Source organism: Atheta coriaria, unplaced genomic scaffold (assembly GCF_025399875.1).
Source record: "Atheta coriaria isolate IRGN ID8LTWV9N9 unplaced genomic scaffold, Caltech_Dcor_3.1 hic_scaffold_6_pilon, whole genome shotgun sequence".
Lineage (NCBI taxonomy): Eukaryota > Metazoa > Arthropoda > Insecta > Coleoptera > Staphylinidae > Dalotia > Dalotia coriaria.
In genome coordinates this window covers 8608228-8630706 of record NW_027045448.1, presented here as the reverse complement: position 1 = coordinate 8630706, position 22479 = coordinate 8608228, and the positions used below count along the sequence as shown (strand labels likewise).

At 34.9% G+C, this 22479-nt stretch overlaps 6 protein-coding genes across 13 annotated transcripts; 2 read left to right on the top strand and 4 right to left on the bottom strand.

Annotated features, from left to right (window-relative positions):
• Window positions 1–5691: 5691 nt before the first annotated feature.
• On the bottom strand, window positions 5692–7950 carry Abp1 (Actin binding protein 1). The gene is made up of 3 exons (XM_065305169.1): window positions 7394–7950; window positions 6096–7306; window positions 5692–6032 (listed from the first exon to the last, which is right to left on the bottom strand). Exons 1-3 carry the CDS (start codon window positions 7474–7476, stop codon window positions 5896–5898), a joined length of 1431 nt encoding a protein of 476 aa, XP_065161241.1. The 5' UTR covers window positions 7477–7950; the 3' UTR covers window positions 5692–5895.
• An 888-nt stretch (window positions 7951–8838) lies between these two features.
• LOC135794673 (ciliary microtubule inner protein 2B-like) lies at window positions 8839–11366 on the top strand. Its single transcript, XM_065306021.1, has 4 exons — window positions 8839–9241; window positions 10291–10532; window positions 10595–10816; window positions 10868–11366. Exons 1-4 carry the CDS (start codon window positions 9171–9173, stop codon window positions 11062–11064), a joined length of 732 nt encoding a protein of 243 aa, XP_065162093.1. The 5' UTR covers window positions 8839–9170; the 3' UTR covers window positions 11065–11366.
• A 23-nt stretch (window positions 11367–11389) lies between these two features.
• On the bottom strand, window positions 11390–13256 carry LOC135794670 (N-acetylglucosamine-1-phosphotransferase subunits alpha/beta-like). Of its 3 annotated transcripts, none has more exons than XM_065306015.1 (3): window positions 13143–13256; window positions 11800–13085; window positions 11390–11747 (listed from the first exon to the last, which is right to left on the bottom strand). In XM_065306015.1, the coding sequence occupies exons 1-3, from the start codon at window positions 13221–13223 to the stop codon at window positions 11402–11404; spliced, it is 1713 nt and encodes a 570-aa protein (XP_065162087.1). In that variant the 5' UTR covers window positions 13224–13256; the 3' UTR covers window positions 11390–11401. The 3 variants fall into 3 exon arrangements, with proteins under 3 accessions (XP_065162087.1, XP_065162088.1, XP_065162089.1); XM_065306016.1 differs by having other exon boundaries at window positions 11800–13100; window positions 13143–13246; XM_065306017.1 differs by having other exon boundaries at window positions 11600–11743.
• Window positions 13257–13474: 218 nt separating this feature from the next.
• On the bottom strand, window positions 13475–16024 carry LOC135794669 (mini-chromosome maintenance complex-binding protein). The gene is made up of 5 exons (XM_065306014.1): window positions 15653–16024; window positions 14709–15592; window positions 14409–14652; window positions 13814–13981; window positions 13475–13750 (listed from the first exon to the last, which is right to left on the bottom strand). The coding sequence occupies exons 1-5, from the start codon at window positions 15920–15922 to the stop codon at window positions 13568–13570; spliced, it is 1749 nt and encodes a 582-aa protein (XP_065162086.1). The 5' UTR covers window positions 15923–16024; the 3' UTR covers window positions 13475–13567.
• Window positions 16025–16384: 360 nt separating this feature from the next.
• On the top strand, window positions 16385–21036 carry metro (membrane palmitoylated protein 7-like protein metro). Of its 6 annotated transcripts, none has more exons than XM_065304459.1 (11): window positions 16385–16540; window positions 17218–17267; window positions 17488–17768; window positions 17834–17965; window positions 18129–18158; window positions 18389–18556; window positions 18616–18812; window positions 18870–18988; window positions 19329–19508; window positions 19573–19916; window positions 19967–21036. In XM_065304459.1, exons 2-11 carry the CDS (start codon window positions 17219–17221, stop codon window positions 20141–20143), a joined length of 1677 nt encoding a protein of 558 aa, XP_065160531.1. In that variant the 5' UTR covers window positions 16385–16540; window position 17218; the 3' UTR covers window positions 20144–21036. The 6 variants fall into 6 exon arrangements, with proteins under 6 accessions (XP_065160531.1, XP_065160528.1, XP_065160532.1 ...); XM_065304456.1 differs by having other exon boundaries at window positions 19221–19508; XM_065304457.1 differs by lacking the exon at window positions 16385–16540 and adding an exon at window positions 16571–16752 and having other exon boundaries at window positions 19221–19508.
• On the bottom strand, window positions 20738–22474 carry Bem46 (abhydrolase domain containing 13-like protein Bem46). The gene is made up of 4 exons (XM_065304464.1): window positions 22145–22474; window positions 21660–22085; window positions 21443–21603; window positions 20738–21346 (listed from the first exon to the last, which is right to left on the bottom strand). The coding sequence occupies exons 1-4, from the start codon at window positions 22302–22304 to the stop codon at window positions 21038–21040; spliced, it is 1056 nt and encodes a 351-aa protein (XP_065160536.1). The 5' UTR covers window positions 22305–22474; the 3' UTR covers window positions 20738–21037.
• Window positions 22475–22479: the final 5 nt, after the last annotated feature.

Here is a 22479-nt window from a genome sequence, read left to right as displayed (position 1 = left end):
GTTATTGCTTACCAGACGGGTTTTTGCACGCTTTAAAAAACGGTTATAATTTAATTACCAGCTAACAAATTAATTTATGCTATATTGTGGCCTGAATGAAGCAGAAAGCGTGTTTAGAAATGCCCACACGTAATTTGTTTCGTGTAACGTTGCGTTGCACATGTTTGGTGTCTTATTATCACCTCTCTGGTAAATATGTATTCGTAATTTTTATTTCATAAGTTTAGAGTAAATATTTTGCGGTGGCATAAAGTGCACGATTAAACGCATTTATTTAGAGTTATGAACGAATATAAAACGTAAATTTATTTTATTTCCCACTTTTGCGAACTCCTACTTGTCAGATAAAATTGTCCTCAAGTTGTTGAAAAACATGCATATCCCTGTGCTCATAAATATTTAAGAAAATGTCACCACTATATTATTCAATAGAAGTTGGTGGTAAAAAAATGCAGATGAGCGATGAGATGTACCTAAGTTGATGTGCGTTTTTCACGTAGGCTTTTGTTATATTTTTAACACAGATATAAGAAAAACTTCAAAAAAGTTTACGTTTTTTGATGTTTTAAAAAATAGACCTGGATAATTTAGTGAGTAATAAAACACATAGGTGAACTTTTAAATATAAACAAAGGTTTATTTAACATTTGAAGTATTTTAAACATTTTTAAATTATATTTTTAAGATATTACACGCCAACGATGAGATAATATTGTGAAACAATCTTGCTTCTTCAAGTAGAGCATCATTCGATTTTTGCTTCGAATTTAGATCCAAAAATAGATTAAGTTTCTGATTTACATACAACTTTTTCTTAAAGTCAACATGTTATCCAGTCAATTTTACCAACTAATTTCTTTTCCAGTCAAAGTAAATTTAGTTTTTTGCTATCGGCATAAAATCGCAACTTCTAGATTTTATATTTCACAGTCTAAACATATAATAAAATATGCAGCGTATCTTTTTCATGTCATATTATTTAATATTATCATTACTTTGATTTTATTATACCCACAAAATCTTTAAAGCGTTTTAGGCATATTTACAATAATACAATACAATTAGATAGAGGATATGTGAATTGTTTGTTGTCCATGACGTCAAAATGGTGTCCTCTTGGTATAGACACGTGGACACAGTTATATATAGTTTGAACTATGAAACAATGCCTGAATTCTGCTTAATACTACACAACGAAGTATTGTGTAAGCTTGTCATAAATGTAAAGATTTCGAATATTAAATTAGTTTCTTGTCCACTTTCTGGACTAGATTTGACTTAAGGTATTGAGATCTAAAACTGTACAATAGCAGCATTAAAAGTTTAATGATTACCTTGTCATTTCGAGGTTTATCTAAGTTTAGACAAAGGGAGACCTCCTAGGATTAAGTGTAATTATGAATTTAGGTAGTCTAGCCCCCCCTTTGAGGTTAGATCACAAGAGCAAATATGAAAACTAGTTAACATAACCTGCAAACCTATATAAAAATTACCTGTTTTATATAATATTAAAATTAAAATTGCATTTAATACAAATATAATTAGTTTTAGTATGTAGGTATTTAAACATTTTTTACCTAGAACTTCATAATGAAGTACAGAAATTGAACATTTAAAAAACAATTTATTGCCAATACATGCAAATTCCGTAATATAGAGTAATTTATTGACTAAAGGTTATTTTTATATTAGTTAATTTTATTAAATGTGTTCGTACTATTAAATTTGCAATTTAAAATGAATTTGCATATAAAGTATAGGGAGTAATATGTGCGCATACAAATATTCCCAACAGTGAATAAATGTTGCTGCACAGAATCTAGAAGCGTTAAAACTGACATGAAATTTACAATTTTCCAGTATGAGTTCCATGTTGTATTCATAAACAACGAAGACGCGTCTGCACAATTTCTAATTTTAATTCACATAGCGCTTTGTTTACACTTGATGCTCAAACATTACCAGAAGTAATTTATCAATTTCTTGGCATTTTATACACACAAAAAATAAAACGAATAGAAAACTGTTTGCTTGCATACTTTTGTAAATATTAAATCATTGTATTGCAGAGAATGCAATAACTGTGAATAAAACATCAAAAGTGTTAATTAGCAGTTATTCCAAGGTACTGTACACACTACAGGGTAGTGTATATTTAAGGATATAATATTTTTATTGTGCCACCTTTGTCTATAACCTAGATATGAGAGACCGAAATATTATGCGTACATGTGCAGAAAAGGATTACACACATTTTTTTGACGTTGATAAATTGCTATAGATGCTAAGTATTGTGTTCGAGCTAGCCGAACGGGGATAAGCATGAATCCTGCCGCAGGACTTTGAATGTGTGCGTGAATATCATTTCTAGCCTGCGGAATTGTGTGCGAGACGTGAATCGGGATGTTTGCCTGAAAATGATGTTCTTGATAATTGTAATATCGTTTGCCTACCCTACCGAAAGTTTTATTACGATCCTAAATGGATATTCACATAAGTTTTTTAAGTAACATTTAGGTTGACGTGATAACGATCACATCAATATGAAATATCATTCAAACGAATCGAGTCGATAAATGCGTCTACTAAAAATATAACTTGTAGGTTCAACGATCATTTAATCGTTATTAGAAGTTGCACAAACAAGCAATATTTTTAGTACGGCTTCACACAAAACGAAATTGGACAAGATTTTAGACGCATTAAATTAAATTATTTTAAATTTCCAATCACAGTCAATCTTATAGAGAATAGTCCGTAGATTAAGACGCTGCGATGCGATCCTTATTATCTCTTTTAGTTTACGAGATATTCGCGATTGAAGAAAATGGGCAAAAATTGAAAAATGTCACTTTTTAGCACTTTTAGTCAGGTTTTTTGACCTTTTACTATTGGACATATTATTATTGTATATTTTTGTCTGAAAGAGAATTTTCCAATCTTTCATAATCAGTAATTCGTTGGTAGCTATCGCTTTTAGTTTATGACATATTAATTATCAAAAATCGTCGAAAAAAAGTATCAAGCACCCCCCCTTGGTCATTTTTTTCTTAAGAGTACAAATTTTATCTCTCAGATTTCCCTTTTAACTATCGTATCTGATAGAGATTGGTCCGTACATTAAGACGCTGCGATCAGATCTTAATTATCTCTTTTAGTTTACGAGATATTCGCGTTTGAATAAAATGGGCAAAAATTGAAAAATGTCACTTTTTAGCACTTTTACTCGCGTTTTTCGACCTTTTACTGTAGGAAATATAATTATTTTATATTTTTATCTGATACAGAATTTTCCAATCTATCATAATCAGTAATGTGTTGGTTGCTGTGGCTTTTAGTTTAAGAGATATGAATTTTCAAAAATCGTCGAAAAAAAGTATCAAGCACCCCCCCTTGGTCATTTTTTTCTTAAGAGTAAAAATTTTATCTCTCAGATTTCCCTTTTAACTATCGTATCTGATAGAGATTGGTCCGTACATTAAGACGCTGCGATCAGATCTTAATTATCTCTTTTAGTTTACGAGATATTCGCGTTTGAATAAAATGGGCAAAAATTGAAAAATGTCACTTTTTAGCACTTTTACTCGCGTTTTTCGACCTTTTACTGTAGGAAATATAATTATTTTATATTTTTATCTGATACAGAATTTTCCAATCTATCATAATCAGCAATTTGTTGGTTGCTGTGGCTTTTAGTTTAAGAGATATGAATTTTCAAAAATCGTCGAAAAAAAGTATCAAGCACCCCCCCTTGGCAATTTTTTCTTAAGAATGAAAATTTCATCTCTCAGATTTATGTTTTAACTAACCTATCTTATAGAGAATAGTTCATAGATTAAAACGCTGCGATCAGATCTTATTTATCTCTTTTAGTTTACGAGATATTTGCGATTGAAGAAAATGGGCAAAAATTGAAAAATTGCACTTTTTTCTTATAAAATAAAATTTTTAGCGAAGCAAAGGTATAAAACACAGACAAGAGGAAGTTCTGAATTGATGAATGTGAAACGTGCAAAGCTGGAACGTCAGCGAGAGGTAAGCGAAAATATATCTAGTATCTGCTGGATATATCTAAATCGTTTGCACGACAGCGACATGAGTCAAAGTCAACGATCCTGGGTTGTGACTGGGCTCTCTTCTCGTGGACCACTATTGCCGAAAGATCAATTTGTCATCGCGTCGAAGCCTCAGGTTGAACATTGACAGATGAGTCAACCACAAGCCCAAGTTCTTATAAACTTCCAACGTGCGTACGGTGATACTGCATACCTCAAATAGCCACCCCTCACAGTTCAGAGAGAGTTCATTTCGTTCGTTTGTACAAACAGCTCGTTTAGCTTTATTAGAACCATGTTTATTTAGCAACGTAAAGAAACGCATTAAAGTAAAAGCAATTTTTGTTATTTTTATCGCTTGAGAAATAGAATCTCGAAGAGAGATTGATTTAATGTGGGGCAATCTTTAGTTATTTTGTATAAACATTCAATTGGATCTAACTAGGAAGCACAAAAATTAGGATTTCAATTGCAATTTGTGATATTATTTATTTTATATCAGAATAACAAATATGATAAAATGACATTCAAGTATCTATCCTTCTTACACGCGACTTCCAGAGACTAATCTTTTATAAATACGTACATTCGTGCACATACATATGATTTTGTATTTTTGTATAATCCGTAAATTGTCGAAATATTTCTGTTTTACGTCGATCTCATGTACATCACACAGTTTATACACAGATATTATTAAATTTGAACTTTACTTCCTATTGTCCTCTATGAAAATGATTGTAAATGATACAAATTGTCATTAACAATGTTTTATACTTTACTTTTACAACAATCAACTGTATTTAATATTGATGCATTACATCATTTGAGGATCATACTACTGAACAGAAATCTATTTTCATTTCATTTCAATTACATATATGTACTTTAAATCAACCAAATTAAAAGTCGTATCTAAATCACCGATAAATTTAGAATTACGAGTTTCACTTTGGCACTCTGTTTTGTAGCACATTAATATATATATATTTATCTTTTTTTGCTTTAAACTTTAAATCAGTGTGTACAATATGTTAAATATTTTCTTATATGCACTTTAGGCCGCATAAAAGTAATATTTAATATAATAAGAAGCATACTTTAAATATTGTATGAGGAGGTTATTTGGTAGATAATAATAAATGTGTTGTTTATATAAAATACGAAAATTTAGATAAATTACATTATTTTCACTGTAGTATGATAGTATAGTGAATCACCACTCTCAAGTGATTTATATGTGTGCTCAAAAGTTGGTATTTTTTTTAAATTTTAATAAATCTTGTGCAATTGCATCGGAAATGAGCAATCAGTATCATTGAAATTTATTTTATATTAGTCAAATGAAAACGCAAAAATGCATGTATTCGTCAAACCTGATTTCCTTTGACTTGTATGTAAAACAATAGTTAATTTCAAGAAACATATTTCTTGGTAATTGAACATGCAGTGCCACCTAGCGCCCATTTTTATTTGGTGACAAAAATTCAGTCGTACGCATTCATTTAATCTGGGATACAAATATCTAAAACTATTTGGAAAATTGAGCAGCTAACATTACTTACACTTCCGTTCACTTTGTGTTTTGAATGATTAAATAATAAATCAGTTTTTAGTGATATAAAAAAACAAAAAATATAAAGTAATAATTTATGCATCAAATGATTATGTTAAAAATTGCACATTACAAAAATTCATGGATGAAGCAAAGTCTTAAAAACAGTACAATAACGTTATCCCAAAGTAATTTGTAAATATTAAGGTAAAAAAATTAGGGTAACATCAAAACATTTAGTCATATAGGATAATTGAAATATTAAGCGTAATAAGCAAGGAAGAATTAAATAAGCTCAACATAATTAGCAGGGAATAGACCGTAATTGCCGTCAGGACCCAATCCTTGCCACCAACCATCATCTACCATTTCAATGTGACTGATAATATCACCTGGATCAATTGTAATTTCAGTATCATCGGCTAGAATAAACAAATATTTTGATCAGTAAATTGGAACAATAACAAACTTTTAAACAGTATTACCTGCTGCATAATCATAAATAGCTCGCGCCCTAATGCCAGCATCACCATAAATAACTGCATCAACAAATTGTTGTTCTGAAATTTGTTGCACTTCTTCAACTACTTTATTATTCTCCTGCATTTGAATATCATTATCTGGTTCAGTGGGGCTTGTGACAGAGTTTTGTTTGTTATCTTTTGGACAACGTTTAATTGTAGCAAACTGATCAGATTCGTCATCACTTTGTTGTTCATCATGTCTAACAATGTTAGTGGAATCTACTTCAGTTGAAGTTGTATTAGGATCATATTGCTCTTCTAACTCTGGTTGGGCCGGTAGTTGTTGTTGCTGCTGTTGCTGTTGCATTTGTTTTTCTTGTTGCGCTTTCAACAATGACGTGCGAACAGGTTTTTCGGGCGTTCGTTTTATTTGACCTGCCGATGTATTCTTCTCAAATATAGATCGCGCATCAATTGTTCGCTGAGCAATTAAATTCTGTGTCTCTGCATTGCGTTGCTGACGGATCATATCGCTTTGATTGACTTTCACCTCTCTCTCGGCGACATTGTTCTGTGTATCTTGTTTGGATTCCACATTTGCAGCCTGTTTCAATTCAGCCTCTTTGATTTGATCTATTGTGCTGTCCCGCTTTTTAGTAATTTCTTCTCTTCGTTTCGCTTCTAGCTCATCTCTTTTTTTAATTTCTTCATCTAAAATTTTTCGTTCTTCGTCTCTGCGCCTTCGTTCTTCTTCGACACGTCGTTTTTCCTCTTGTTCTTCTTTATACCAAAACTGATCTCTTTCAGTAGCATTGATTTCTTGCAATGGATTTACTCTCTTGTAATTAGAACCAACTGGAACTTTAGGCCCTGAATTGTCACTCCTTGGTGCTTTAAAGCTATATGCAGATCCTGCATTTGCAATTTTATCTATTATCAACTGAGGCTCTACTTCTTCCTCATTTCGAGCATTAATTGTAATTGCACCATTGAAGAATTTCTCTACATCTCTTATATGATTGGCACAAAGACCTTTGCGTACAGTGTTAGCACCATCTCCTTGCCAGATGATTAATACACATTTGGGTAATGAGGTTTTAGGGTCATTAATCTTAACAAAAGCATACATTATTTTTCCACTATTTAAATCTTCTGTCAATTCCTCCAGGCCTCCAGAGCCTGTATTAACGACTTTCAAATCATTTGTTTGTCCTTCATAGCCAAATAACGCCCTAAAATATCATAACAAAACAATAATGCATTATCTACTTGTAAACATAACCTAAGGAGGCGGATCATTTCCCTAAGAGCTTACTCACCAATCAGTATCGGTTTTTTCCGATATCACATCCTTATAGGCGTTTGTTAGTTCATCTTTATGTTTGTTCAAATTAATGGCCATATTTATTAACTAATACCCACGGCGAATGCAGCAGAACACCCACAAATACATGCGAAACTCCGCACCGGAGACGAATCTCTTCACGAGACCGGCCACACCGCATAAACGTCTACGTCTACTTGAGTCTACTGCGTTCGTGTTGGCATGAAATTCGCACGCACAGAGCAAGACCGAACAGACGCAGGTCTCAGGCCGCAATCTTTTTTCCAGTGACTGCCCACAATTTAGCGCAAACAGGAGCCCACTTCACTGAACTTTCCCAATCCAGTCCACGACGTGCGCGACCATTTACCATGTACAACAGCTAATAAAAGTTCAACAACACTGCATCTCGAATCTTGATTAAATTGAGCACTTTATATGAATATGCAAATCGCGCGTTGAACTAAACTTTACGCTGGAGCACGCTTAATGTTATAATTATTTGATGAATGTAATAATTCACTTTGGCCTACTAATTTTCACAACTGTACATTAGCTTATTCTTATCGCAGTAATTTGTAGCGCCATTATCTGGTGTGAGTAATTGTGTTGCACGTACGCCAAACTAATTTTATCAAGCTATGGAATTGTTATCATAGATTTGTTAGAAAGAAATTGATTAAAAACTGTATTAAGTGTTTAAAAAATTGAGTTTATATCATGTTCTGGCGCCTTATAATCAATTCAATTTTGAATTAAAAAATCGAGAATTATTTTTAGAATTAAAATTTGTAAAATACTTGAAAAGAAAAACGCGCATTATCAATTTATTGCAAATGACGCGTGTGCCTCTTATTTTATTGACTCAATAAATAACATACTACATACTTGAAACAATATTTAATCTTAAGTAAAGTAATAATAATAATGCAATATGCAAATGCACTCTATTTTTAAAACGTTCATTTTAATACTTTTTGCTTTCACTCTTTAAGTATGTACTATGTAAATTTTCAACCCATTATTATCCACATGATTAGACAGAAACAAAAAGAAGTCTATACAAAATATTGTACAAAAACTTTCAACAATATGATATATCTACCACTTACCGAAAAATATGAATAATTTAAAAGTATTTTACTGCACGAGTTTAACTACAAGCAATTTAAATTGTTTACTCTGCAATAACCAACATAAAAACTTTTACATATATCTAGTTAAACAATCAGTGAAGAATGCTACTTTGTTACCTACTCCAACATGCTTTTAAAAAGTTGATCATTAATAGATTAGTTCCCATCATTCAGGACCTTGTCGCATTGTGCGATGATCTATTCTAGTTTCAGTTCTGTCGCACCGGTGTAAACCGAATCAAAAGATAAAGCAAAAAGCAAAATCGTAAAAACAACGAACGTAGTAGTACAAACTACATGAACGAATAGTGTGGGCATAGTGGGAGCGCGCAGAAGCGGTTTCCAACGCAATCGGATTGTTTACTGTTTCCTCTCTTTTCGCGCATGAAAACCAACGCGGCGTGCATTTACCGTTTGACTACTTTGGATGTGCACTCGCAATAAAAAGTGTTCTTCGTAGCATCAGTCAATCAGCAGCAGCCGTGACACAAGAAACTTGTGTAGAGATTTATCTTCCGTCGACTTTCTTTGTTTATTAAAATCATGTGATTGTCCGAACATTACAACGCGATATAAAAACTTGCGTGCGTGATTTTTTAAAGAAATAAGTGAAGTATAACAAGTTTGGATAGAAACATGTTTGAAACTGTTTCGGGAAACGAGCGATATCAGTTTTTCAATAAGAATGATGGGTGCCATATTCCAGGGTAAGAGACCGACTAACCACCGACGACTCTACTTTCATTACTTGATCAATAAAAAGCGTATCAACTCCACTTGGGAGTTATTATCACCGTGGATAGTTTGAGTCGGAAACTACTCCCAATACGATCCAATCAATACGTAAAATAAATATTGAGAATTTGAATTTCGCGCTCTACACTTTCCACTTACCCATATTTTTTCAATACCTATTTATCAATAATTAATCATTTTAAGAATTTGATATGTTATTATTGATCAAACATATTAAATTATTAGGAATTTATATTTCTAAAGAATGTTTTCCAGGGAATATACTTGAAACCTTCACATTATTTATAATTTATTGTCAATTTTGTACGTTATCATGTCGTATATCAACATTCCCTCATATTAATAGCTTAACTGCATAAGCAATGCTATAAATATTCGTTTACTGATAAGAACAAATGATGCAACCGTAACAGGAAGTTTTAAGTTCAAGGTCTGCAATAATTACCCGTGCGTATCATTAATTAGATTCACGTGTGGGTGTGGATGTTGATTGGATTTATTATGTATTGTTTACACGCAAGTTAGCACATATCCAATGACATAATCAAAGTTTTCAAACTCGTGCTCGTTTAGCATTGAGAAAAAGTTAGCGAGCGGGTGAGATTTGTGGCGATGATTAATGAAAGTGGTGTTTCTAATATTGTTAAATGATGCGCGTTTAAAATAGATTCTGCGTTAACTGCGTTACATTAGTAAAACTGTGCCAGGAGGTCCTAGGTACAACGCAAAAGCAAATCATTTTATCAACTCAAGGTAAATAATCTAGATAACTATCAAGTTCTGTGTGAATTGGTAGACATTTTGCGGTGGTTTTGATTTATGATAAGAATAAACTTAATTTAAACTTTGCTGGGATAGCTGCACGAAAAATTATCAGTGTATGCATACACAGACAATCATAAAATAATAAAATCTTGTTTTGACAAAGATTTAATTTTAAATTTAAAATTTAATTTTTGTTTTTGTATATATTTATTAATTTATATTTCTGAATTATCAGATATACTGGACATTGTCCAACTTTAAGATTTCAATATGGAACTTCTTATGGATCTAGAACCAAAGAAATACTGCAAGATTTAAAGCAGAAACAAATAATTGGAAAGCCGCGTCCTGCATATCGCTACAACAATGAACACGACCGAGCTGTTTTACAGCCAATTGAAAGGACCAAGGGCCAGACAACTGACCCCGCGTCTGAAACTAGAAACAGAGCTCCACGTTATATCATCGGATATACTGGTTACGATTCCAACTGCTTCGCATGCTATTCATGTTAACTTATCAGTCAACTTTTATTCCAGGTTTCATTCCAACTTTAAACTTCCGCTCTGGTAAATCCTATAGTCGCACGGCTGATGATTGCATGCATGAGTTTTCAGCGAAACAAAGGAGAGTTCCAGAACAACAAATAAGCAAAAACAAACTGAGATCTCTAAGCGCACCAAAATATAAATCAGTGCGAAACAGCGACGATGTTAAATATGTTTTACAAACAAAGCGCTCGGATGTGGATAGATTTAAAAGTATACTTGGTGCATTTAATATTATTTTGTATGTTAATAAATTATTTTCAGTAAGAGATGTTTCTCCCGAATGTCCACCAATAGCTGGATATACAGGATATATCCCAAAAGTTAAAGGCAACGAAGAGTCTTTGTCTCAACGGTATAATAATGTAGTCAAACGTAGTTTGACATTATTGAAAGAAGAACGAGATCGACATTCCAAGTTTTTGAAGAGCATGTATAATGATGAGAATTCTCATCGTTAAATGATACAAATCAATCATTATTTCATTTTTAAAAGAGGTAACGTTACGAAATGCAGGAAAATAACTCTAGATTTAATATTACTCATCTCAATATCAAATATCTATGAAGTATATGATTACTGCGAGCATTCTGAATTGCTTTCAAGTTTCGTTTGGTTACGAAACTGTGATAAGCAATGTAATAAAGTGAATTATGTTGGGAATTTCATCCAATTTTTAACGTTTTACGTAATATTATGTTTCGGTTCAGATTTTCTTGAGTATGTAATAAAATAAATACAAAATAATTTACATATCCAAAAGTTTAAAACGCATGTGTGGGGAATTGTGGTATACATTATTTATTGTAATACATTTCGCTCTCTCGACACTTATACCCATGTCGAACTATGCAGATTAACGTGACGCTGGCAATCAAAGCGATAAGTGTTGTGCATTGTACCCACCAATAATATTTTTTTATTACTAACTCCTCTTCACTTTTTTGCTTTCCTTTCGAATTATAACTTAATAATTCATCTATATATTTCCCAGGTGGATTCACTTCACCATTAGGAAGTTCATATTTGCTCGGTTTAGGAAACATCCCGCGGTAAAACAAACCTAGTTGTTTGTATATTTGTTGATTAACTTCTTTCCTGCGCGGTGTATGAGTTAAATCATCATTGAGGCAAATAAACTTTCTGAAAATACAATAGTAAGTTTTCTACAGTGCATGAACGATAATAAAAATACCTGGGTTCTCGTTTTAAATCATTTAAAATTGAAATTATTTCATCCAATTGTGATTTTAAAGCAGCAAACATGTAAAATCCATTTGGAGGTACTCTTGTCATGAACATACTTTTAAATTTCCGGCGCGATCTTAGCGAAGTTTTGAGAAATTCCTCAAATAATTCACACTTTTCAAGCTGTGTTGTATTGTATGCTTTTTGATTAGTGTCGTCTAGTATACAAGCCCTTAAAACGTTTCTAAATTCGTGTGTATCGTTTTGATTTGGGCGTGATTTATTCTTATAGTGCTTAACAATCATCCAGTTCACCTCTTCGTTGTCTAACATACTGTTTTGATTGACATCATGCTCATGCAATATTTCTTTGAGGCTCAAGATCGTCTGCTTTTCGTAGGTGTAGAAAGCATAGAATATCTGAAACTGAATGTCACTTGCGTCTCTAAATCTATGTGAAGATGTATTGGACAATTCAATTGGAAAATCGTTCCATGCGTCCTGCATCACATCAACGTCAAGTAGGAAAGGCATGTGTGGAGTTACATACCGCTCGTGGTACCCAAATTTTCTATTGAGAAGTTGTTGGGTAGTTTGTATGGAGAGACCATACGCATCTGTGGGCAGGAACTGAAAAACTCGTACTGAGTATTGGAGCAGGTGCGGGGGTACCGGACAATCGCCCCCGTCCATTTGACACTCAGGTGTATAACAAGCGTGATCACATCTACCATTACCGACTTTACTCCATGGGCACAGAAGTGCACAATTAGGCATTTTGGAATGCCAATAAAAGAGTTGTCCATCTGTAGGAGTATAAAATGTGGAGAATTCTACAGGGGCCCCAATGAGCAAATCGTCATTCATATAGAGAAAGCGTTTTGAAATCCCCGGAATTCTATGTAAGTTTGTCTCAATGGCGGGGCTACTAAAAGTTGGTAGATGTGACCGATTAGCAAATATCTGCTCATGGGTGATGATGGTGACATGACCAGCTTCTAGATTCAACCAGCTAGGCACCTGTCCATTTGTAACAATATACACATGGCGTATCCACGGCATATTCTTTTCAATACTGCGCAGGGAATATAGCAATTCGTCATTGGCAGCGTAGCGTCGATCGCCGTTAATGTCGTCTTTTTGTTTATGATTTTTGCTGTAACTATGAAGTTGATCAAGGAAACGTTCCTCTGATCCATTTACCCAAGTGTAAACAACATCAATGGCCGGATTTTCAAAAGAAACGATGCATTTTCGACGTGGTAGGTTTCCCAGAGCAGTGTGTTGCAAATACTAAATTCATAAAGCCTTATTTTGCCGTATAGATATTTATCGTATAATTTTACTCACTTGCAAATAAATCACACAACAAATCTGTGTAATTATGATACCAATGGCGCATCGATACATGGATATGCGACGAACATACATTTTTTACACTTGGCTCGAGTAATTAATTCATAGCTATGCGAGTTTTACTAAATTTTTTATGTAATTTAGTTGTTTAATTATTTTTTGTAGACACGCGCCCATATTTGGATTGTTTGTTCACCAAACAGCAGCAATCACAAGTTACTTACTTATTTGCTATTACACGAGTTATAAATTCTACAAGCACGACAAGCAGAAATGTGACTAACATCACGAGCCCAAAAATCGGAAGTAATTGAGTAAGACACAAATTTAACGATATTATTCAGATTTATTATAAATACAGCATACAAACATACAAAAATACTTAAGACAAGATGTATTTAAAAAACGGGTGGTGATGTTCAGTTTTGAAGACGCGCTTTCCTTTCCTGTTCTAACTGACACGCGCGTCTCCAGCAGGATTCGTCTAAAACACTCTTGCCATCTGCTAAGCAAATAAAACGAGAAAGTACAAGTAGGGAATGTAGATCTTCTGCGGTGGCGTTTTGATTCGCGCGCATATTTACGAACTCATTTTGCACCACCTATAAGGCGTAAGAAATAAATTTAAGTGAAATACGTAATAAATTGATAGTCATAATAATTACCTCATGAATATTATCAGTTATTTCATACACAGCATGTCTTCTATTTGCGATATATTTGCGGATAGATGTTAACAATTCGGGCTTCAGATACACATTGAGAGCAGCAAGGATTTCCTCAAAAGTAGTGATATGAGCGTCCTCGGGCCTCAAAGGAACATGAACGTCGCTCTGTAATATTTAACAATATTAACATTTGATCACTCTTCATATCTTAAACACTGTTATAATAATAATAGGTTGTTTGCAACTGCATACACGACCAAGTAAAGCTTGAAAAATGGACGCACCTGAATTGCACTATTTTTATTATTGGTTTGTAATTTCGAGCGATAATACAAAAACTAACGCCAATAAAACTACAAACCGTAATTAAATAGAACAAAATAATAACTTGTATTTATTAAAATAATTTTGTGATTTTCTTGGATTTTACAATTTTGCATGCGAGTTTTACATGTTTCGCCCTGTGGGCATCATCAGAAACAGAGTTCCAAGAAAATCACAAAATTATTTTAATAAATACATTTTATAAACCATGGATTACGTATTCAACTTAGAAAATAATAAAATAATAACTACTAAAAATATTACTTACTGGTAACAAAGATTTGCCCTCAGACAAAATTAAAAACGCAATGTCACAATCAAAGTCCATTTTATAATAATTAAAATCATAGTGAGAGCGTTGATTTTTGATTATTTCGGAAATAGCACCCACAGCTTGCACACCAGATGAATTCATCTTTCCTGTAGTAAGTTTGGTTTCATCCAAAACAAGATGTGTATTGCTACTTAACTGCAGAATTCCACTGGTTATCCTATTGCAATCATAATCCTTCCTGTAAAGAGAATATAAGTAAATAAATATTATAATTTTAATATTATTTTCTTATACTTTGGTATGAAAGCTAAATCATTCATGTTGTCCAGTGTCATTGGTAAATAATGACTCTTTGTGATTAACTTCTCCAATATTGCATACACCTGAGCACCATATTCAGATAAAATACAAGTTGGCACATTAGAAATGTTATATGTGAATTTTCCCAAAACCATTAAATCAAATCTGTTGTAAACCTTTGAGATTAAGTGATATATGAGATATTCTGCAGCTAATTTATCACCCAGAAGTAATTGTGTCAAAACAATCTCCAGCTCCTTTTTGATTGTCTGCAATTCTTGCCCTGACATGTTGTTGCTCTCTTCATATAATGGGCTGGAATCTACCACTTGCTTAAAAGCAATACAATGAATTTTAGGAATTAATGAAGGTGGTGGGTGATGAGTTTGCAATTCCATTAAAGTTTCATCCTCATTATCATCACCATCATTTGCACCCTCCTGGTACAGGCCTTCCATAGATAGAAAACCTACACAATCAATCAACTCATTGAGTTTTAAATTATCAGCCTTCTCATATACTTTTAAGTGGCATGCTTTTCCAGATCTGCCAGGTAATGGCATGTTCAGTAAATGATCCACAGAAACAACTGACTTGTTTTCTGTTTCAGGATTGTTTGAATTTGTACATTGTTTCTTGCTGCATGCAGTAGTTGAGTCTACTTCCATTGAGGTAGTTTCAGGTTGTTCATCTTCATCATTCATTGATCTTTTAGTTGAAGTAGAAACAGCTGGTGCTTCAATGACTTTGTTAGGATGATGAAATTGTTCCTCTGCATTGATTGCCCAATCATTGAAACCTGGTGCAGTGATGAGAACAAAAGTTTGCCTGTCTTTTGTAACATTGGACTTGCTCTCAAAATTAATATACTCTTTATCCTGGAGATACAAAAATAAAAGCATTAGCATAAACTAATATATAAATATAATGTTACTTACATCACAGACAGCTGTATCTCTGTATTTTCCAGGTAAAACATGCTTTTCTTTTGTTTCCTTATTTACAACCTCATAGGTTTCATAATAATATTCAGGGTTAAACATATCTTGAATCATACCTTTAAAACGAACGAGTTTATTCACTTGCAGATCTTGAGGATTTTGTACATTCAATAAGGGAATTTTATTCCAATTATTTTGTACTTGCTGCAGATTTTCAACTTCATTGCTATTGAGCCAAGAATTTACATCAATTGCTTGAATATCCATGTTTAATTGTTACTAATCGTTACACGAAAGAAGAAAACCAGCACTGTTGCTAATGGCTGCTGCGGAAATAATTATAAAATAAAATACGCGCCAAACTTTAGACATGGTTAGAATTAAACCATGCCCCTCCCCTCACACAATCGGTGCAAAATGAATGTGAGTTCGTGTGCTGCGCATGATCGTACAAGATTACACATTTCAAATTTGATATCAAACAATAACAATAATAGTATCATTCCAGTAACAGTACACGATTTAAATTATTAATAGTAGTTTTCAATAACTTAATTGCTCTTGAAAGAATAACTGTTGGAAACTAAGTTTCAAACCAGGTTTACATAATAATTACATAAAAAAGTTGATTGTTGCGTTTTATTAGACTCAACTATTATGTACCCTTCATTAAAATAGGCATAAACAATTTGTTTTTGCGCCCTCCTTATCGCACGCAGCTGACGAAAGAACAAAATTCCCCAGAATCCTCCCACTTTCCGTCGCAGTCACCCCAGTCAGACGGCGGCCGTCACTCCAGTGCCATATTGGTGTGTTGTTAATTGTTAATCGACGTTGGATTTCATGGATTTGCTTTTGTTTCGGCCCATAATACGCGCTAAAGAGGTAATTCGATTATGCGTTATGTAAGAAAGGTGCGAGCGCGCGTCCGTCACACACGCTTGCAGCGTATTATCGATTCGTCGATCAAAACTAGGCCAATGCACCAATCGCACCCAAACCCATGTTGTTTATTTTATTGCTGCCACTTTGTTTATTTCGGTTTGCGTATAATAAATAAAACATAAAACATTGATATCGTGTTTTCTAAGTAAAGAGTAAGTTAAGAATCTTAAAGCGTAGTTGGTTTAAACCAAGCTAGAAATTAACGTCTCTCTTTCAATCACAAGCACAGAATTTAACACACGAGATTTAGTTTAGTATAGTTTAAAAAATTAAAATATCTAAGATATACGAATTTTTGTGTTTGCTTAATTTAAATAATACTCCGAAGTGGGTGGGTTTTAGTCTAGAAGCAAATTCGTCAATAAACCTTGCTGGTGTGGGTTTTTGCTGAAGCATGAAAATATTATTTATAACTTGCTTGATGGATCAGGTTACACAAACTGCTAAATGTGTTTAATCGAAAGACACACTAGTGGTTGTATAGTGTTATCAAGCACTGTGGTTATTTTTAACATCAAGCAAGAGTTTGGAACCTTGCATTCTTGCATGTTCTGCTGGCTTGTGTTGTGATACATTACTTGAGATCAAGCATTCATTAAAATATTACTTGTGCACAGAATGGCAGGTGAGGTGATGGCCAATGGTACTAAAGAAAAGTGGGATCCTGGTAAGAAACCTAGTCAGTGAACAATCAGTCGTGTTTTATTTACACCTATTTACCAATTGTTTTTGATTTGGATTGTGTGATTTTGTGTTTGCCATAGAAAGTTCTATTTCTGAATTATACCTTGGTGTGTATTATTTCTGTTTAGTTTGTTGTTTAACAGTTTTACCTCTTGATCTTAGTATTAGTATGTTGTGATGATTAATCGCATTTTTTCATTTAGCGCTATCACGACTGCTGACGTCGCTGCAACAAGCAAACGAGCTGCCAACATCAGACGAAGAACTCGGCTTTTTGAGTGACTTACTGCAATCGAAAGAACTCCACGCCCTTGTAAACGTGCACAATAAAATCATCAGCAATGGAGCAAGCGACAAATTCTTTCCAATGCTGTCGACATCGATGCACGTCATGTTCGACTGCCTCGAAGTCCTGGCGAGTAAAACACATCTATCTGAAGACTGCAAGGAGTTATTTTATTTGCTGCAAAAACCACATGTTCAAGTACTGTCTTTCAATTATACTTTTATTCCTGCATCACTTTAAAATGTTGTATGTTTAAATGCTAGGGGCTACTCTGCGCACACGATGCTGTAGCGCAAAAGGACTACTATCCACACTTGCCAGAGATCCCAATCGAAGCAGATGAAGATGAAGAAACCATCAAGATTGTCCAACTGGTCAAGAGTAATGAACCACTGGTGAGTTACAAGTTGCTATTATAAATGTATGCTTATGATTACTTATGCTAATTTGGTATATTCGCGACGAAAAGTGCTGTAAGCGTGTACACGTGAACAGAATCGAGCTGATTCCACATGATATTCACACACACATGATATATCTGTTTGTTTGCTTGCAAAGTCGGGCGCTCAGAGTGCCGAGCCGATCGTTGTAAGTACATTTGGGTCCTTTTGGCATCTCTAGCCAGCGCTTTTCAGACAACATTTTACTCACCATCGCAGTATTTCGCTTATACTCTAGTTCTTTTTCAATTTTCTTTTAAAAGTACTCTGCACCTGTATAATTACGAACCCACTTTATGGACTTTAATGTAATCTTGCACATTCTCATCAAAACTATTTGATTGCCAGATTGGTTTAGTAACTGTTTTCCAATCCTAGGGAGCCACCATCAAGACTGATGAAGAGACCGGAAAGATTGTCATCGCGCGTGTTATGCATGGCGGGGCTGCAGATCGATCCGGGCTAATTCATGTCGGTGATGAGGTCGTGGAAGTAAATAATATCAACGTCGAAGGGAAGACACCAAATGATGTTTTGGCGATTTTGGTACGTTTATTACTGTACTTGTGCTTAAATTATGATTGATTTGTTATTATGCATTGTAGCAAAACTCTGAAGGAACAATCACGTTTAAATTGGTGCCAGCTGATGGAAAAATGAACATTCGTGAGAGCAAAGTGAGAGTTCGAGCTTACTTTGATTACGATCCTTCTGTCGATCCGTACATTCCCTGCAAAGAAGCGGGATTAGATTTTCTAAAAGGAGATGTTCTACATATCGTATCGCAGGACGATGCTTATTGGTAAATGTCTACAGAATTTCTGCTGGCGATGCTCATAATAAAACTGTCAACATTTAGGTGGCAGGCAAGAAAAGAAGGCGACCGAAACATGCGTGCCGGTTTAATACCAAGTCGAGCGTTGCAGGAGCGTCGAATCATTCACGAACGCGCTCACGCCCAGAAAGAAAATGAATCAGGTATTTCTTGATTTTAATAATCACCCAACTATTGCTTTCAGCTTCTATCGCTTTTTAAATAATATTTAGGGCGTTATAGCAGTGCATGTGTAGAAATTTGCTTCATAACCATTTCATACACTTAACATACATACACACAAACGCGCGTGCACGCACCGAAAAACGATCGGCAGTGTGACACGAAACGGTGAGAAACATTCATATTCATTAATAAACGTCGACGTGGCCGTAGGGCTGTGCTCTGTTTCAGCAGTACCCATGCTTTCCTCCTGCAGCCAATTTCCGAAATCCCCCGCCTGTAAATCCAAATCCAAAATTAAAAAGATTATGTATGAAACAGCCGAAAACGATGACTTCGATCGCGAGCAGATTCCCACCTACGAAGAAGTAGCGAAGTTGTACCCAAGGCCTGGTATTTATCGGCCTATTGTGCTTATCGGTGCGCCTGGAATTGGCCGCAACGAGTTGCGACGGCGCCTTATAGATACACATCCAGAAAAGTACAAAAGTCCTATACCATGTACGTATAGTCGTTTTTATTTACCCTGGAGGATCGCGATAATGTAATATTGCTCTTTTATCAGATACAAGTCGGCCCATGCGGCCGGGTGAAGTTAACGGCAAGGAATACTACTTCGTAACTCGTGACAAAATGGAAGAAGACATTTCCGCCGGAATATTTATGGAGTACGGCGAATACAAAGGCAATTTGTACGGTACCTCCTGCGAGAGCGTCAAATCATTGGTAAACTGCGGGCAGGTCTGCATACTGAATCCACATTTTCAAGCGCTCAAAATGCTGCGAACGCCACAGCTAAAACCGTATATCATATATGTCAAGCCGCCGCCTCTTGAAATACTCAAAGAAACGCGATACGCATTGCATGCAAGGTCAACCTTCGATGTTAACAACTCGAGGGGGTTCACGGTAAGTCCTACACGAATTTAGTTTGGAATGTACTGAAATCTGACTTTTAGGACGAGGAATTTAACGATATGATAAAATCTTCAAACCGCATCGAGTTCTTATATGAACACTTCTTTGACGAACAGATTTTGAACGCTGACTTGGCGATTGCGTTCAGTCAGCTGCTGTCGGCCGTTAATCGAGTCGAAACAGAACCCCTTTGGGTGCCTGCATCTTGGGTGCAATAGAAAGTACAAGCCACGCTTATCGCGACGTCAGTTGGGGAGCCGTGCACGCGCAGCATAATAGCGTGCACGTTCATTACAGTTTAACCGTTCATCCGTGTGCTTTGTTTGAAGCAATCTTAGAATATGTAATACCAAAACAAACAATATCAGTATTCCTCACTAGAGTCTACCTATTAGACCCAACCTACGGTATTAGATCGATCCGATCGATATTCTTATAATGTATATTCATACAGATTTATAACATTTAAGTATGTATAGATATACTATTTTTGCTTGTTATTCGATCGAAGGTAAGATACGATATATACATTTATGATGAGACACTCACAAACCACCAAACAAAAACAAAGGGTAAATAACAAAAGTTGCCTGTGACATTCTATAGCTATAATTGCTAATTGTTGATTAAAATATATTTAAACCAAATTAAATAAGTAGGGATAATAATTAGGGATTAATGAAGAATTGTTAAATCTATCAAATAGTCAAAAGAAGGTAAATCGATTCTGTGTTACCACTGCCAAGTAAAATAATTTCAAATTCTAAATAAGTGAAGAAGATGAAACAAACGAGACAAAAAGAGCGAAGAAATTATTCACAGCCTCGTTTTTATTTTGCAATAGCATGATCGATAGTATTGTTGTACGTAATTGATCGTCTTAGCGACGAAAACGAGTGAAGTTAGTTAACACATTTTTTGATTTGGTTTGGGGTCAGATTAGCGAGACGCACGTTCACTTGGTTCTTTTTGTTTACACTTCAAACCGTGTGCCATCACTAAACTTATATCGTGCCAATAGATAAATGGCACTTAATGCAATGCGTTGATTTGCTGTCTACTGTGCTGATTTTAAAGTCCGAATTATACGAGAATCCTTTATATCGAAGAATTCAAATTGTTTTTATATTGCGCCACGTGTCCATTAAAGCATCAGTGTTTGGGGCGCTACCAGACGATACGCCGTGTTCTAACTTGTGCAGGCGACAGTTTTGCAGGAACACCGCCAACGAGTGATAATAGCCTTGTAGTGTCCACGTCTCGTTGTGGGTACCAGACGGGAGCTGGAGGAGTTGCTTGCGGGTGCTGCCGCATCGGCTATGGAGGTCGGTCATCATGCGTGGGGGGACTAGCATATCGGCGAGACCGGATATAAATAATGATGGTACTCTCAAGTGCAGTACTTTGTACAATGAGGAGAACTGAAAACGAAAAGTGAAATTGACGAGGTAATAAATAACATCAACACATGTTTAGAGTATGAACAAAGAAAAGGTCACATGATTTAGTAATCATACCTTGTTTTTATAGCACAATAAAGGCAGATAATTTAAAAGCCTCCATTGTAGCAACACCTTAGCCATGTCTGGAATACTGGTGAATGTATTTTCAACAACAAGACACCATATCTTTTCACTGTATTCTACTCTGCTAGCTAAATCAATTGCAACAGCTCCACCTGAAACATTGATTTGATTTAAAAATGCTGACCACCTTGCAAGCAGTATAAATCACCTAATGAACGCCCAAATACAATAATCTCATTGTGATTTATATCTGTCCTTGTGTATAAATAATCAATTGCTGCTCTAGCATCCATGTACAAGCCTTCTTCACTTGGATTTCCTTCTGACAATCCATAGCCCCTGTATTCTACCAGCAATATATTGCAATGTAAATTATGATATAGTCCTACACAGTTTTGTAGTCTATGCCCAATATTTCCAGCATTGCCATGAAAGAAGACAATTGTAGGTGAATGTTGCTGTCTATCTCTAGGCTGATGGATGAAAAACATCTCTATTTGAGTTCCATCAATTGACTTAATTTGAACTTGCTCATAGGGCATATTGTACATGGACGGCACTGGTATGAACACCCTTGAGTGACTTGGTAACTCTGGATAGTAAAGGAAGTAGTCCTCTGCATGATATAAAATGCCTGTGGGTAAAGGGAGTGGTTGTATAAATGTTTACTTTGAGAAGTGATAGGATACAAACCTGCTGCAGCAAATAAGAGCAGGAGGGCGGCGACCGTACCACCGTACAAATAATACAAGAGAAAGCACAGCAGCAACACAAGGCCTGAATATGCCCAAATTTTCAACATTACATTACACATCACACTAAAAATGCGACTGAGTCGGGCGTAATTTCCCATCACTGCCAATTTAAATCGTTTCACTTTTGCATATCTAACATATTTGTGTTTTTCTAATCATGTTTAGTCATTTGGCAAAGATGGTGCACGCATAGAGTAGCAAAACATCGTTTATTGTTGAAGTGTTATTCATTTAGAGTAATTTCTGTGAATTTAACCTTATACTCGGGAAATT

Coding starts and splice junctions, on each gene's coding strand:
- Bem46 (XM_065304464.1), bottom strand. CDS start 22,304: ATGGGAAATTACGCCCGACTCAGTCGCATTTTTAGTGTGATGTGTAAT. Junction 21,604..21,659: donor TGTATTTGGGCGTTCATTAG/GTGATTTATACT, acceptor TCAATGTTTCAG/GTGGAGCTGTTGCAATTGAT. Junction 21,347..21,442: donor TATTGTGCTATAAAAACAAG/GTATGATTACTA, acceptor TTTCGTTTTCAG/TTCTCCTCATTGTACAAAGT.
- Abp1 (XM_065305169.1), bottom strand. CDS start 7,476: ATGGCCATTAATTTGAACAAACATAAAGATGAACTAACAAACGCCTAT. Junction 7,307..7,393: donor GAAAAAACCGATACTGATTG/GTGAGTAAGCTC, acceptor ATGATATTTTAG/GGCGTTATTTGGCTATGAAG. Junction 6,033..6,095: donor TATTTATGATTATGCAGCAG/GTAATACTGTTT, acceptor TGTTTATTCTAG/CCGATGATACTGAAATTACA.
- LOC135794670 (XM_065306015.1), bottom strand. CDS start 13,223: ATGTATGTTCGTCGCATATCCATGTATCGATGCGCCATTGGTATCATA. Junction 13,086..13,142: donor GTTGTGTGATTTATTTGCAA/GTGAGTAAAATT, acceptor TTATGAATTTAG/TATTTGCAACACACTGCTCT. Junction 11,748..11,799: donor GATTTAAAACGAGAACCCAG/GTATTTTTATTA, acceptor TTGTATTTTCAG/AAAGTTTATTTGCCTCAATG.
- LOC135794673 (XM_065306021.1), top strand. CDS start 9,171: ATGTTTGAAACTGTTTCGGGAAACGAGCGATATCAGTTTTTCAATAAG. Junction 9,242..10,290: donor GATGGGTGCCATATTCCAGG/GTAAGAGACCGA, acceptor CTGAATTATCAG/ATATACTGGACATTGTCCAA. Junction 10,817..10,867: donor GGATGTGGATAGATTTAAAA/GTATACTTGGTG, acceptor AATTATTTTCAG/TAAGAGATGTTTCTCCCGAA.
- metro (XM_065304456.1), top strand. CDS start 17,219: ATGGCAGGTGAGGTGATGGCCAATGGTACTAAAGAAAAGTGGGATCCT. Junction 18,989..19,220: donor CCAGAAAGAAAATGAATCAG/GTATTTCTTGAT, acceptor ACGTGGCCGTAG/GGCTGTGCTCTGTTTCAGCA. Junction 19,509..19,572: donor GTACAAAAGTCCTATACCAT/GTACGTATAGTC, acceptor CTCTTTTATCAG/ATACAAGTCGGCCCATGCGG.
- LOC135794669 (XM_065306014.1), bottom strand. CDS start 15,922: ATGGATATTCAAGCAATTGATGTAAATTCTTGGCTCAATAGCAATGAA. Junction 14,653..14,708: donor GATTTAGCTTTCATACCAAA/GTATAAGAAAAT, acceptor TTCTCTTTACAG/GAAGGATTATGATTGCAATA. Junction 13,982..14,408: donor AGGGCAAATCTTTGTTACCA/GTAAGTAATATT, acceptor TAAATATTACAG/AGCGACGTTCATGTTCCTTT.